The sequence below is a fragment of the Argentina silus genome (genome assembly GCF_951799395.1).
Source record: "Argentina silus genome assembly, chromosome: 7".
Lineage (NCBI taxonomy): Eukaryota > Metazoa > Chordata > Actinopteri > Argentiniformes > Argentinidae > Argentina > Argentina silus.
This window is the reverse complement of record NC_139661.1, coordinates 1,171,437-1,188,536: the sequence shown is the minus strand read 5'-3', so window position 1 is coordinate 1,188,536 and position 17,100 is coordinate 1,171,437. Positions and strand designations below refer to the sequence as shown.

Genomic DNA, 17,100 nt, shown 5'->3' with positions numbered 1-17,100 from the left:
TTAAGCCCACAGACCTATCCACCACATTGGTCTATCCCTTGCTCACATTTGCATATCCAATATCAGCACACTTCCTCCCACATTGATTGACAGCTATAGGGGGGACAGACAACAAAGAGGTAATGTGGTTGCTGGTTTATTGTAGATGATTAAACGTCTTACTGTGAGGATAACCTGCACTGTTTCTGCTGTGACCTCTTGCTCCTTTAATATGTGCATTAGTTTAATAAGAACATGTCAAAGCACATCTCTTGATTCTCTGTCTGTCTCATGGAATGCACCAGGAAAATGTCGTGTTGCAAGCCTCTGAGGTCAGAGCAGAGCCACCAAAAGGCAGTGTTACATTATAACCTGTTTCATTTGTTCCATCAGTTCAACTGATTTTGTTACAGCACAGTAATTTCTTATCAAGACCATCAAATGACTTTGTGAAAGTCATTAATCAAAGGAACTATACGTTCCTGCGAAAATGCTACAGCGTAGGGGAAAGAGGAGAGCGATATGTGGCCATCCTTTACACACAGCTCTCTACATATAGCCAAAGGGATGCATATAGCCAAAGGGATATGTTGATCTGGTTATTTACACATAAATAATGTCCAGATTTGCACTAGTTAGCCACAGATGCGAAATTCAGTTTGAAGTTCCAAACAACAACATTCTCCCCAGTAATAATAATATAACCCCCTGAAATGGACTGTCCAGAGTGTCAGAAATTAGCTGTTGTGTTTCTGCATGCATGCATGATTTGAAGATTTGATTCACCATTGTTTCATTGTCTTGCATATTCATTTGAGCATCAAGTTACCTGAAAAGTTCAGTTTGCAGGTATACCACATGACAACAATTTTCTCCCCTCTGGAGGGGTCTTTAAGAGCAGGTGGCATGATGAGCCTACCCTTCCAGCTATGTAGATCCTATGACTAAAACCAGGACTAATGAAATAGAACAAACAGCAAAGCATTTCATTATCAACTCTTACCATTGACTCCATATGGATCATATGAATCCATGAGTCCAGGGGTGCATCTCAATCGTCAACAGTGGCTCCCTTTCCCAGCTGGCTTTTATTGCCGTGAAAGAAGTTGATGGAACAGCAAATTATCTGTGGTCATCCACTATATTGTTTTCCTATCCTGTGTTATTGGATCAGTGCAGGAGAGGAGACAGGAAGGGGATGCTACTTTTAAGTTACTTTTTAAACACATTGTGGTGAAATCAGTTAAAATCACTGAAATGCAATAGTTCCTCTCCCACTCTACCTCAAAAAGTTGTATCCAATTCTATCATTATGGATAAAAAAGAATAAGTGAAGCTTTTAACCAACATTTAATCTCTGCAGCCTGCCCATTTGAAAGAAACAATGATTTAAATATCCCAGATCAGACTAATAGCTTGGCTAGGTCTCCTGATAGCTGCTCCACTGGCTAACAATGACCCTATATTCTCTGTCTATTGTGTTTCTACCAGGGAACTGTTTGATGTGTAAGACTGATGTTAAACAGTCTACAGGGGTTGACATGCTTGATCTGTATCTCCTGCAGCTCTCTACCCTTTTAATAGCTGAATCTCTGACTCATATTTTTAACATGACAATTCTCTCTGGTACCATTCCCAAAGTGTGGAAGGCGGCTGCTTAGCAAACATTATGGAGTTCCTGATCAATTATCAGATGTGGTCCTTTTTATCGATAAATTGCATTTTAAATCCGCACCAGTCAGGTTTTAGGTCTGGACATAGGACCATCGCTGCCGCTTCCCTAGTTATAAATGACTTTGGCAACTCTCTGGATAAGAAACCGAATTGTGCAGCCCTCTAATATGGACCTCTCTAAGGCTTTTGATACTGTTTATTATGACCTCCTATTACAGAGGTTATCTGCCATTGGTTTGGATCAGTCGGCCTGTAATTGGTTTCAAATTTACCAGTCCATTAGTAGATGGAGTTCGTCCAGTTTTCTCAAGGTTAATAAAGGTGTTCCACAAGGTTCAATTCTAGGTCCACTGCTGTTTAACATTTACATAAATAATGTTGGTTTGTCCTTGAACATCTTTGCATTTTCATGCTGGTGATACTGTTCTTACTCCTATGTCCCCTCAGCTCAGCAGGCTATTCTTGGCTAGGCTATTCAAAAATCAATGATTGATCTTAAGCTGGTGCTGAATGAGGACCCAACTAAATGTATGTTTTTCTCTCGATCCCGTAATATTGATTGCAACGATCTGCATATTTGTATGGGTTGGGAGTCTAAATTAAAAAAGGGCCAATCATTGGATTTTATTTGTATATAAAGTAATTATTTTAAAACTCCCATTTTACCTCAGTTGCTTTTCTGGCAGACATGCTCTCCAGAGCACCAAACCAGGTCCCAAGCTTGGCTAACCCTCAAAGTTCCACATGTTTTTGTCTGAACTGGCCTTTAGTTTCTGTGCCTGCGAGTATGACCTTCAAAACAAACTAAAATGACATCTTTTTGGGGTTACTCGGTCAGTTAAAGACCTTGATAAAGGATCAAGACCCTTATACTCAAGACTGCAAAATACATGAATGACAGTGCTGTGGCACCATCCCTGCCCCTCCCCACTTCCCCGAACAGTCCCCTGCTGTCCCCTTTCCAGCAGTAGCAGCTGATGTGGCGACCCCTGTGGTGACAGATGCCCCACCGGCCTCCATTCGGACCATCCTCCCTTCTAGGCCCAATACGTCGGGTTCCTACACCAGGGCCAATGCCCATTCCCCTGCTCTGTGGCACTCCACTCCACAGGTGGAGGCCCTCATCATTGGCTCCTCTATTGTGAGGGATGTGGTGGTTAAGGGAGCCAAGACCCTGTGCTTTCCTGGGCCACGTCTTTTGGACATACATCTTTTCACCACAAACCCCTGATCCCTCCTATTCTGGCCAAACACCCTGAGGCTTCAGATGTGGCGGTCCATGTAGGATCAAATGGTGTTAAAATGCGCTAGTCAGAGATCCTTAAGAAGGACTTCAAGGTCCTGATTGCATGTCTGCAGGACCTAGGCAAAAAGGTTCTGATCTGTGGCCCCCTGGCCACAGTGAAGCTATTGAGACTCATTTTTATTGAAAACTTTAACTCCTTTTGGGAGCAGCCCCAGCTCTCCAAGACTGATGCCTGACACCCTAATAAAAGAGGAGCTTTGCTGCTCTCAGACAATATGCCCTACACAGGTGACACTCCCTAAAGTCCAGCCTTCCCCTACAAGGTTTTCTCTTCCCCTCTCACCTCTAGGCATGGATCCAGAACTACTGTTCTAAGTGAGGAGATGCCTTCTCTGATTACATTTAACCTTGATTGGCTAACCTATGTATTTCTCTAGCAGACAAACATGTCCCTTTTAAACACCTTAGAATTAAGGATAGGTCTAACCCTTAGCACTCTACTGAACGGTCAGATCTCTTGACGATGCGAAACCAGGCCTGGACCAAAGCTAGGAAGACTGATTCAGTCGTTGATTGTCAATTTTTCAGACAAATGAGGAACAGATGCATATTTTATCTTGGCATGTTTGTTGTTTGAGATAAATGTTTTTTCAGCTGACGATGTTCAGTTGACTGTGCTTCCTCTCCCAGCCCTCTGCTGGCTTGTTGGGAGTCCTATTGCTGATGTGCTTGATGCCTTGCTTAAGACTGACATTAAGAAATCCACTGGGGCTGATATGCTTGATTCTTTCCTGTTACAGCTATCTGGTCCCCTGATTGCAGAGTCATTAACTCACATTTTTAATCTGACAGTTATCATCCCCATGGTTTGGAAGGCATGTGCTCCCTCTCCATAAGGGTGGTGACTTGACCTAGATAACTATGTTCCAATATTGAAGTTATCCTGCCTTTCTAAAGTACTAGTCTCCCTGGTAAACTTGCAGTTAAGAACATTTCACGTTCATTACATTTTACCCTAACCCATTCTACTTTAAATGTGCACCAATCTGACTTTAGACCTGGACATAGCACAATATCAGCTGCTACACTTGTTTTAGATGATATGTTAAATTGCACAGACCGAAAAAATCATTGTGCTTCCTTATTCATAGACCTCTTCAAGGCCTTCGATACGGCCGATCATTACCTACTTATCAAGAGGTTATCTGAAACAGGTCTCGACCAGGCTTCATGTTTAATGGATTGAATGCAATGTATAGCTTCTGATGGTGTCAAATTAGGTTTTCTGGATATAACAAAGGGTGTCCCACAAGGCTCGATTCTTGGTCTGGTCCTTTTTACTATTTATATAAATAATATTGGGTCTTCTGTACAAAACTGTAACCTCCATTTTTATGCTGATACAGTTGAACAGGCTTTTTCTGAGCTTCAGGCTGCACGATGTCAGGGCACCAAAAGTAATGGCACAGATTCATATACTTATAATAAATATACAGTGCCTTCAGTAAGTATTCACCCACCTGGACCTTTTCCACATTTTGTTGTGTTACAACCTGGCTTTAAAATAGATTTAATTGATGTTCGTTTGTCACTGATCTACACAAAATATCCAATAATGTCAAAGTGTATTTGGGTGGTGCCCCAATTTAACGAGTTCCTCTTTATAAATACCTGGGCATCTATATTGATGATCTTTTTTTTTTCTTACATATAGAAAATGGAGTTAGAACCAGACTTGGCTTTCTTTATAGGAACAAGTCCTGCCTCTCTTATGAAAGTTCAAGCGAACATTTCACATGGTATGGGGATATTTTATACATGCATGCTCCCACTAGCATATTCAAATCCTTGGATGCTATACATCTCAGCGTGCCCCAGTTTATAACCAGTGATAGATAGCACTCATCATTGTACTCTAAACCAGAATGTGGGTTGGGTTTCCCTGGCTAATCAAAGATCATGCCATTGTCTTACCTTTTGTTTAGAAAGCACTTCTCCAGTCACTACCATTGTACCTTCCCCTACTTTTGAATTGGAGGGTCACAAATTATCACAAGATCTCAAGACTGGCTGGTTTGGGAGGTTCCCTATGCTTCCACAGTTACTGGTAGAGCGGCTTTTAGCATTCACGCCCCATCCTCTTGGAATGACCTTCAGAAGGAACTATTAACTAAGAAAATGTTAGCGGATTTATTTACTGAAAATCTTAACTGTTTTTAATCAAGGTTGTGCTCATGTCATAAGGGTTTATATTAATGTTGTTATTCTTTCCTTTTTTTTTTTGCCTTTTATTTCCTTGACAGTGTGATTTTGTCTGTCTGTAGTTTCTTTTATCCCCATGTACCTTACAGGGCTCTTCTGTAAAGTAGTTATGTTTATAAGTAGGGCTCCTCTGCAAAAGAGACCTCGGTCTCAGTAGGACTCACCGCCTAAATAAAGGTTTAATAAAATAATTTTACACTATTAAGACAGCACCTCAGACAGTCCTTGACCCCTAATCGACCTTGAACTGGGGATCCTACCTGGAGGAGAGCCCTTCAAGGGCTTTGTTGAGACATTGTGGAGTGTTGTCTGCCGAGGGAGGAACATCTGGAGTGTCTGCTTTCGAGTCACCATCGCAGTCTCCCTCTGCCTCGCCGGGCATGCCCGGTCTGTCCTCCCCATCTGCCTCCTGCGTACACACACACACACAGACGAGAGAGAGAGAGAAAAAGAAAGTGGTTAGACTGAAATACTAGTGTGTCACAAACTAGTGTGGCACAAAGAAAAAAATAAGTTATTCTGCTTTCAAGGAACTGCAGAAATAACATGCACACTATGGGGTTTACCATGCTCTTATTACAGAAACAAGTGCAAATGGTGCAATTCTATCAAGGAGCTTCAACATGCAGAAAACATGTATTGGATCCGTTTCAGTTAAACCTTTATCATAATATTTCCTCTCTTCCTACTTTTTAATTCTCATATAATTTCCAGTCAATTACTGTCCCAGTCTAGTTCAGTCATGTCACAGAATCTTTAACAGCATGTCTGGCGGCTCTATCACCATTTTATTCCCTGCATTGAAAGCAATACTCCAGTCTACCTCTTTCCAGACTTTGTGGGAATCAACCCCCAACCCTCAATGCTGACAGAGCCTTTCAAAGCAAATGGTAAGTAAATGTCAGTGAGGGAAATTGGCTTCAACTCATTTGTGAAATGGCACTTCGTAAAAGTAGTACAGACCAGTCTGTAGGGAAGGGAGTAGATTAGCACACAGGAGGAGGGAGAGAGAGGAACTGGCATTTGTTGTAAACGTGGCTCCTATTCAAAGAGTAGTGTAAAAGGCCATCTGATTCAATCAGTTTCTCTCCTCGATCACGCAAGAGCACCCAAAATATGTTACAATGTAGGCTCTGTAGTCTCCTTTGGACATTGAATGTCAGATGTAGGCCTTCCATGGTAGAAAACTATTTAATCTGTTAGTAGCTACATGGTAGAAACCCATTTAATCTGTTAGTAGCTCCATGATAAATGGAGATGCATTGTGAGAGGCATGGTTCAACATTAAAGCTTGTCCGCTTGTCCTGGACAAGGAAAATGTAATAACATTTTCAAGTATAAACCCCTGGTGAACTAATATCAAATACTATAAAATATCAAATACTCCGCCGTAGATTGAAGACCCATCTCTTCAGGCTACACCTTAACTGTCCCTCCTAAAGACCTTTTCATCCCCACTACCCCCCTGTGCAAGTTTCTCTCCTGTAAATAAATATTTTTTTTTTATGATGACTGATTCACTTACTTTGTCAAATGTATTTGTTGTAAGTCACTTTGGATATATATATATATATAAATATATATATACACACAGCTCTGGAAAAAAATAAGAGACCACTGCAAAATTATCAGTTTCTCTGGTTTTACTATTTATAGGTATGTGTTTGAGTAAAATTAACATTTTTGTTTTATTCTATAAACTACTGACAATATTTCTCCCAAATTCCAAATAAAAATATTGTCATTTAGAGCATTTTTGCAGAAAATGACAACTGGTCAAAGTAACAAAAAAGATGGAGTGTTTTCAGATCTCAAATAATGCAAAGAAAACAAGTTCAATATTAAACAACACAATACTAATGTTTTAACTTTCAGAGTTCAGAAATCAATATTTGGTGGAATAGCCCTGATTTACAATCATAGCTTTCATGTGTCTTGGCATGCTCTCCACCAGTCTTTCACATTGCTGTTGGGTGACTTTATGCCACTCCTGGCGCAAAAATTCAAGCAGCTCGACTTTGTTTGATGGCTTGTGACCATCCATCTTCATCTTGATCACATTCCAGAGGTTTTCAAAGGGGTTCAGGTCCAGAGATTGGGCTGGCCATGACAGGGTCTTGATCTGGTGGTCCTCCATCCACACCTTGATTGACCTGGCTGTGTGGCATGGAGCATTGTCCTGCTGGAAAAACCAATCCTCAGAGTTGGGGAACATTGTCAGAGCAGAAGGAAGCAAGTTTTCTTCCAGGACGACTTTGTACGTGGCTTGATTCATGCGTCCTTCACAAAGACAAATCTGCCCGATTCCAGTCTTGCTGAAGCACCCCCAAATCATCACAGATCCTCCACCAAATTTCACAGTAGGTGCGAGACACTGTGGCTTGTAGGCCTCTCCAGGTCTCTGTCTAACCATTAGACAACCAGGTGTTGGGCAAAGCTGAAATTTGGACTCATCAGAAAAGGTGACCACTCCAGTCCTCTACGGTCCAATCCTAATGGTCTTTTGCAAACCTCAGCCTGGCTCTTCTTTGCTTCTCATTGATGAAGGGCTTTTTTTCTAGCTTTGCACGACTTCAGCCCTGCCCCTAGGGGCCTGTTTCAAACCGTCCTCGCTGTGCACTTCACCCCAGCTGCCGTTTGCCATTCTTTTTGGAGGTCAGTTGATGTCGTCCTACGGTTGTTGATTGACATTCGAATTAGTTGGCGGTCATCCCGGTGAGTCGTTTTTGCCCTATGCCGATCTGTAGCTTTGTTGTCCCTAATGTCTGCTGCTTGACCTCATTCTTATGAACCGCCGTCTTTGAAATGTTAAGGATGGAAGCAACCTGACACTCACTGTATCCCTCTGCCAGTAAAGCCAGAATTGAACCCTTCTTTTCCTCACTCAAAACTTTTCTTTTCAACTCTTTTGGCATGGTCAATAGTTATTTTTTTATTCCAATTACATTTGAGGTACTACTAGCACTGTTTTTGCCATCCAGCTGGTCTTATTGCAAAAGGATAGTGATGACCACAGCAGTGGTTTTTATACTTTTCCTCATTAAATAAGATTTGGTTCAGGTGATCACCTAATCAGTACCTCATTAAGTAGAATGAGGTGTGCCTGTATTGGAATTCAATAGACACTGGAATGGAATGGCTGCCATACATGTGGAGATGCTGATTTAAGAAACATTTGGAGTGGTCTTTTAATTTTTTCCAGAGCTGTATGTGTACATATACATATACATATATATATATATATATATATATATATATATATATATATATATATATATATACACACACACACACAAATACTGGGTAGGGCCTCCCTTAGCTCTCAAAACAGCCTCAATTCTTCGTGGCATTGACTCCACAAGATGTTGGAAACATTCCTTTGAGATTCTGGTCCATGATGACATTATTGCATCACGCAATTCCTGCAGATTTTTCAGGTGCACTTTCAAGCTGTGAATCTCCCGTTCTACCATATCCCAAAGGTGTTCTATTGGATTCAGATCCGGTGACTGGGAAGGCCACTGAAGATGTTCAGGAAACCAGTTTGAGACGACTTTTGCTTTGTGACATGGTGCATTATCATGCTGGAAGTAGCCATTAGAAGATGGGTAAATTGTGGCCATGAAGGGATGCACATGGTCAGCAACAATACTCAAATAGGCTGTGGCATTCAAGCGATGATTGGTATTAACAGGCCCAAAGTGTGCCAAGAAAACATTCCCCACACCATTACACCACCTCCACCATGAGAAGGTGTACAGTTGTTCCTAATAAAGTGTTGAGTGAGAGTGTGTGTGTGTGTTTGTTTGTGTGTGTGTGTATATATATATATATATATATATATACATACATATGTGTGCATATGTGTGTATATATATATATATATATATGTGTATCCAATATCATACCATATCCAAATGTAATTGGCACACCATTGGCTAAACTTGAAAAGTTTTAATGGCAACACACCCATGTTGAAATTCAAAAGGCTACACCTGGGGAGGTAAACATCTTAATTGGTGTTTAATAAATCTTTAATCTGGATAAACCCTCTGAACAAAGCCAGCCACCACTGTGCTAGCAAACTGGTAAGAGCTTTCCATAGCCTACTTTGGCACGACCAGAGATGGCATCCATTCCCTTTCAGTTCAGGTAATTCACACGATTAAATATAATTCCAATTTAAGTGTAATTTATTTTTAATTAACATTTAAATTCTAGAACAGGAATTTTATTGAAATGGAATTGTCCCAAACGGTGGAAGAGACACTGCAGCAATTCAACTGCTTCAACCAGTTCAGTAGGATAATCAAGACACCCCTACTGACAAATCACAGAATAAAAAAGGTGAAAATTGTGCTTTCTTTTAATAAATTAAATCTCTAAAGCTACTGCAAACAGCTAACATTGGCAAGACTTTAGAAGTTAGCAACTCATTTTGTGTCCAGGGGAGATGTTGACGATTAGGCAGATTCTCAAGAGGAATAACTTTGGGCAGATTTCCTGCGCATGCAGGTCCCTCCCCATTTGTCTTGTCTTGTCTTTAAGACAATACACCTCCAAACGGTATGCCAGGAGCATATGCAATTTGTGGCAGGCAATACGAAGACTGGTGCTGTATCATGGAATATGTGCCGATGAAAGACATATCTGGCCGATTAGATCTGTGAACCGATGTACTAGTTGGACTCTAGATACTACCAGCACAAACAAAGAAATTACTGTCCTTTTCTAACATTTTCTAACAGATGTATTGTTCTGCAGTAAGCACAATAGGCGAGGCTATGTTTTAGCCATCAGTGGGATTCTGATTTAGCACACAAACATCATGGGAGATTAGGTTTCCTCTTGCGCTTGAGAGGATTGCTGATGTTTCAGGACATTTCTTTCCTTTAATGGCTACCCTACCTAAAACCATGCTAAATAAGGCCAATTGGGTGTGAGGGGAGTATGGTTTAAAATTAGCAATAAGGTCAGTGACATAAGTCCCTTGTTCTAATTAACTGGGATACCACAGTAATTGGGAGCAAGTTGGGTCACCCGTGTGATTGACTCGGTTCAGATGAGGAGTGGTAATAGTAGATTGTTACTCAGCTTTTAATGAGGGAAACACTGATGCCTGCAGACAGACCCAGAGGACATTGATATGTGTGCTACTAGTACTCTTATCACCTCGCCATTCAATGATCAATATGCCAGAGGGGCCAGAAATTGTGCATCGGCTTACAGAGGAGCTACTTACAATGAAGTTCAGCTTAGAAGGTTAGAAAACATAAGTTCTAATATAGGGCCCTATAATTTCTGCGATGCGGAAACGTCTGAATCATGGAATTCTGACATGAATTAAAAAGAGCAACGAGTATGTCTCTAGGCCCCTCCATCCAACAGTCACTACATTTACGCATGCTCTTGGTCAAATCGAAAGTTGCCGGGTTTGTGAATTATAGCTCACGTTTGGGTTAGGGTTAGCTAATATTTACCTTGTTTTTATGTATAGAATTATTTGAACGCAGCCCACAGATTAGGGTTGGGAGTCATGATTAACAGGAAAGAGAATTGCGCAGCCAAAGTTGTAGTGTTTTGCCTTAGTATTATTTGAGAGGCAGCCAAAGGATTTAAGGGTTAGTTAATTTAGGAATTCCGTGTCAAGCTGTCTTGTTGAAATGAATGGAAAACTTTGATGCCATATAATTTTCTCCTTTTGGGAGCATTTTTTTTTTTTCTCCATATGGCCATTTTAAGTTAGTCATGAGCTCTTATTAGTCAATATAAGCCACTGTATACTATTACATATTGCATTTTTTATTCATTTATTCATTTATTGCCATTAGTTAAGGAACAAATGTAATAGCTTTTAACAACATAATAGCTCATAAAATTGTGACCATGGTTTTCAACAATCATGCATTATATTAATCATATAAACATATAACCTAACCTACTGTACATGGTGGGGAGAGGGATGCAGTCATCATGTTGCCAGCAGAAAACACTTTTGTGTCCTGATTGAAATATCAACTTCAAAAACGATTTTCATGACAGAGGTACAGTGGGCCAGTGGTTAATAGGTTTACGCCGCTATCACAGTGGTAGTCTACCTCAATGCTGGTGCAGCAGCAGACACAAGGTGTGAAGTGCTGCCGAAAGCCACCACAAGGTGGTGACAAGAGCTGTGAAGGATGTTTGAAAATAAAATGGTTTGCCGGGACAGAAGTTCTTACAGGAGTAAGAATTTTGATGATATGATGACTGACATTATATCTGGCAAAATGTTAAACTATGGTCTACCCAAGGACATCATTTAGAATTTCTCTGACCAGACAATAATTTGTCCTTTTCCAAATTGAAACAACAACTGATAAGCTACTCTTCATGTAATTCATCAGGCGGCAATGTTTGTAAACACTGAAAGGGGTCTATAACACACTGTAAGCATATCTGAAATAAAACATGGCAAATAGTCGATATATAATTACAAAAGGTTCTCCCTATCTGGGACCCTTCAAGCTCCTCCAAAACAACCTGTTGACCACCTCTGATGCTTTGGTTGAACTAACCCCCATGGTAGTCACTGCAAACTTCCCTAACAGTATCTAAGTACCTACCATGTTCAAAAGTCATCCCTGTCGTGCTTGTCTCTCTCCTCCCAGAGACTTTATTAACCTATTCCTGCCACCAACAACGAAGTCCACATTACTTACACATTATCAGAATTATCCTCATCTACCTTTACTTCCTCTTTGGTGTCTGGGAAAGCTACAAATCTTCAAAATGCCTCTCTGTCACAACGTTTTAGTCTTAGACCTGGTTCTCACACATACTACCCTCACAATACTGGTATTGTGCCTTACTTCATTGTGTATTGTTGTTATTTTTGCTTCTTTACATATCTCGTAATGATAGAGTAACTACATTTGACGTACAACGACATTGTTGTTAAAAACGAAAAGGAAAGTGAAAGCGTTATGACATTCCTCAGTGAATTCAGCATTTTAGCTGTATTTTAGAGTAACTACCTTTGATCAAAGTTGAATTTCAATTACAATTGGACACATGCTTTTTTATTAAAAGGTGTTAAAAAAAGGTTAATTAAAAAGTGTCATTTTAAGTATATAATAGGCTAGTAGTAATATTGTTAGAAGTGTTGTACTATGTCATGGTTGTCGGAATCATGGTCCCATGTTTCCCATGGTCAAAAACAGTTAAGGCATCCAGGGGTCTGCATAGGTTCACGAAGGTCGCGCAACTGTTGCAGTGGAGGTTGCACAGGTGGTCGTGCACCTCTCTCGATTTCTCAATGAGCGACCGGCCATGTAGATGTTGCACATCATTGGTTGGTTAGTGAATGGAGGCGGAGCTGAAATAGTTCTATCGGTAGCATGCTAGCGTCATTGAAGATTTAATTCATTCGTTCAATTCAAGACAGCTTTGTTTGTTAACTAGCCACTTCTGCTACCCTACTTTGACTACAGCTATTCTCAACTAGGGATGGGCATTCGACTAAATTGTCTTAGTCGATCGTCGGGAGAATTAACGATCGATTTTCGATTAATCATTAATATTTTTATATTAAAATTCACTATTTATAGGCTATATTCAAAATGCAATGAAAATACAAAAACAGCGTGTTTTCCTCATTGAGATCTTTATTACAAGATGAACAACTCTTGTGGCAGTTAAACCGGATCCGTTCAATTGAAGATAGCGCTGCTGTGCTCTAGCAGCGGAGCCTGCAGCTAAGCCAGTGCTTAGAAACACAACTGACCCTCGTTTTTTTTCCAAAATAATAATAATATTTTTAAAAAAACAGTCATGTTAAACAATAACTTAACCAAAAATATATAATACTTAGGTCGGACAGGTTTTGCCAAATGTAACTCAAAACTATCAAAAAAGGCACCAAGTCGAGAAAGAGGGAGATTAGCCTACCCAACAATGAATTCGGCGTTGTGCATCGCAGCTCCTCCGTGCTAACACCGAGTTGATGCTAGGTTGAGACTGAGAGGAGGATGCACCGCCACTAACCAGGGTCGGATGGGCGTTGTTCAAGTGGTACATCATTTGAGTCGTGGCCGAGTTATACTTATACACAGCTTCGCAGTGTTTGCAGTTAACTAAGTCATTTTTTAAAACAAAATGGTCCCACACCACACTTCGCCGTGACCTCTTCATGATTTGGCCTGTGGCGTAACCAGTGGCGTAACTGAGTAGGCCTGTGGCGTTTTTTTCAAATATTGCCCCCTTGTGGTAAAATTAAGCAATAAGCCCCAAGAGGCCGCGGGTTTCGCTGATTTTACAACAGGTAAGGGGAGTTGTTTGGCACGACGCGAAGCCTAGTTTCATCGACTAAAAGAATTATGTCATCGACAAAATTCTAATGATCAATTAATCGATCGTCGATTAATCATGCCCATCCCTATTCTCAACCATTAATTATGTAATCGGTAATATGAAAGACAAATGTGAGTTCTCTCTAGAGAACATGACACCACTGCGCACAGGCTGCGCATAGGCTACGCAGAAGTTTGAATTACAGAGTGCTTGCGACAGTGTTGCTACTCGTCGCACAAGTGACGCAGAAGCATGTAGAGGCCTTTAAGGTTAGTTATTGCAATATTGAATCTCAGTATTGATTTTACCAGGTCAGAAAAACACTGAAACGCACCTCTACTAGCAAGGGACTGCATCTGCATTGGTTGGCACCACCAGTCATATGAAGAGTTTGGATTTGAAATCAAACAATCAATATGAGGTTCAAGTACAGATTGTCAGATTTTATTTGAGGGTATTGTTTTCTCCATTTAGAAACAACACTTTTCATACATAGTCCCCGTATTTCAGGGCACCAAAAATATTTGGACAATTGGCTTGATGGGTGTTTCTGATTAGTCTGGTGTGTTCCGTCACATCATTTGTGCAGGCATAAGAGAGCTGTCAATGTTTAGTCTTGATTCTAGGCTTTGCATTTGCCTTTGGGTTCTGTCAACATGACCAAAGAGGTGTCAACAGCAAGACAATGACCACAAACATACTGCCATATCAACTAGGGCCAGAAAGTGTGAAGTCCTAACCCTAGTCAAGTCAATCTCCCCAGACTTAAATCCAACTGAACATGCACTTCATTTGCTGCAATAGCCTTCTTGACTACAATCATGATAGGAAAACATTCTTGATTTGCACAATTTAGCTATGATTTGTATTGAATCAAAGTGCATGGAAATACAGGCAAATCCTGCCTCACTGTCATCATTGGAGAAATACAGGCTAGAAGCTGACTGAAATAAGTCTTCAGTCTTCTTCAGCCTAATTGGCCCGATTAACTTGTGCCAAAATAATTGCACATTGTGCAATGTACAATGCATTGTGAGTCCCAAATCAGGATACAACCTTTGGGATAACAATATTTGTGTTATTCTTAATAGTGACTGGGACAAAACAAATTCTGCACCAAAAAGAAAAATAATAGGGAGAGGGGCAATCCCTGTGAATTGAAACAGACAGACAGAGATGATTACCAAGGAGGGTTCCTCTATATCACAAACACGGATCCTGATTCAACACCTGCCACTAATACAAGCCAGACTTTCACTGTGGTGCCCCTCAGTCAAGGCTACGTTGATCAAACACAATGTCAATGCAGAAATTAGTGGGTCTATGCCATATTTTCATTGTTGCCGAAATCAATGAGTGTCAGCTAATTTAGCTTGGTAGAATGCAGTTTGGAATAACCATCAAGACACTTCCTACACCATGTCTTCTTTTTATTGAATAAACTGGTCATGCAATGAATATCAAATGCATTGTTATGTTATTTTACTCTTTCAGCCAACATGTATCAGTGATAATTTTGATGATTTTTTAGCACAATAATATATATCATCAGTCATCTTTTCTGCAGTAAGCCTCTGATATGGCAATAAATTAAATCAGAATATGTTCTGCTACTGCTCTCAGCAGTAACATCATCAATTAAGACAATTTGGCCAGTTCTTGTAGCAGCTATACATGCCCAAACCATAGCACCTCCTCCACCATGTTTCACAAATGAGGTGGTATGCTATAAATCTTGGGCAGATCCTTTTCCCTCTTGCAATCACTCTGGAACATAATAATAATCGTCTCACCTGTCCACAAGACCATTTTCCAGACTTCTGCAAGATTTTTAGGTACTTTTTAGAAAATGGTAACCTAGCCATCCTTTTTGAGCATAACTAGTGGTTTACATCTTGCAGCGAAGGCTCTTTAGTTCGGCTGGTAACGTATTCTGCGGATGGTAGTCCTCTTGTCATATTCATGCCTTCCTGCTCTGTGGGACCGTTGTTTTGGGGGTTTTCTTAATTATGTTCAGCATTCATCGGTCATCCTACCAGCCCGTTTGTGATTGCTGAGCTCACCAGTGTTTTCTTTCTTTTTTAATGATGTAACAAACTGTTGATTTGGAAAAATCTAAGGTTTTGGCTATGTTTCTGAGAGATTTTCTGAAATATCAGCCTCATAATGGTTTCCTTGACTTTCATTGACGTGTCTTTGGTCCTCATGTTGACAGACACCAATAGCAGACTCCACAGGCAAATGCCAAGGCTAGAATCAATACTACTGTAGATACCTGCACAAATGATGTGATGGAACACAGAATTTTCCAATACCTTTTGTGCCCTGAAATAGGAGGACTATGTATAAAAAAGGTTGTAATTTCTAAATGGTGAAACCAATCAGAAAAAAATAAAACACTGAATTACACTTGAGAATCTCTACTTTAACCGCATAGTAATTGTTTGATATTTCAAATCCAAACTTTTGGAGTATAGAGCTAAAAGAAGATAAAATGCTTCCTCTTCCCAATAGTTATGGAGGCCACTGTATGTCTGCGAGAAGGCAGCAATATAAGCAGAGTTTTATGTAGCCTACCTTAAAAACACAAAAATGTCATGCACTCTCACACTCAGCAGTATTTCAGAGGGTTGTATTTCAGCATAAGCTTTCCATCACCCATATTCAATTCCAAAAGGTTATTTTGGCTGACTTTGCACGCCAGCCAACAATAGTATTTAGAGATATAATCATGTTGTTGATAGTGTGAAACAAATGAATAACTTTCATGTCAGTTGCTTGCTTCATAAGGAACAAATACACTCACACTAAAAAATAAAAATAAATCATGAATAAACTGCTATAAAACAGAGGTGAACTCTGCATCACTGTTAAGGTACAAATGATCAAAGTGGGTTGTTCTTTTGACTGAATGGCCCGCCTGTTTGATATTTAGACTGCAATCTGATTGATTTTGCAAACATTTTTTTACAGCAATATTGATAGATTGACAGCCATATAGGCCAACAGAGGGCTGTGGATAGGTCAAATATAGTAGGTCAGTGTTTAAACGGTACATACTGATGGGCTACCTCAATGCCACTGCTCCGGCAGACACAAGTTGTGAAGATGTGTGAAGTGCTGCCGAAAGCCAGCACAAGTTGGTGACAAGAGCTGCGTACAACGTTTGAAAAGATATCTACTATATTTGGCAAAATCGGGTTGATTAGAAGTCAGCTCATGAAATACAGGAAGATGAAGAGTTAATGCCACATCCGTGTCTCCACTCCCAATGAGTAAGAAAGAGCCGGTTACAGTCAGAGTATTATTGAACCCTGACTTGGAGTAATCCACTCCTGAAGTTCACTCTATTTTTTAGGTAACAATATCACATTCCACCGGCACCATGGATACTCGCAACACGGCCTAAATGAACACAGGAATTTTTTTGTCTGACATTGAGCAAATTGCATAGCTAGAGCTAGCTGGCTGTGTTCACAGTTCACCTCATGAGTTTGTCAGCTTGATTTTTGCTAAGCTGGAATTCAACACAGCCAGTTGGCTAGCCAGTAAGTATAATTGCAGTTATTTATTTAAACAAGGAGACCTTACTAAGACCTGATTCTCTT

At 40.3% G+C, this 17,100-nt stretch overlaps 1 protein-coding gene across 1 annotated transcript in view; it reads right to left on the bottom strand.

Annotated features, from left to right (window-relative positions):
• The window catches only part of cds1 (CDP-diacylglycerol synthase (phosphatidate cytidylyltransferase) 1), a 34,187-nt gene that overhangs the window by 14,522 nt on the left and 2,565 nt on the right, over positions 1 to 17,100 (bottom strand). Inside the window, exon 2 of the mRNA XM_083673614.1 lies at positions 5,422 to 5,570. Within this exon, the coding sequence (XP_083529740.1) occupies positions 5,422 to 5,570 (149 nt within the window). The remainder of the gene's footprint in view (positions 1 to 5,421; positions 5,571 to 17,100) is intronic.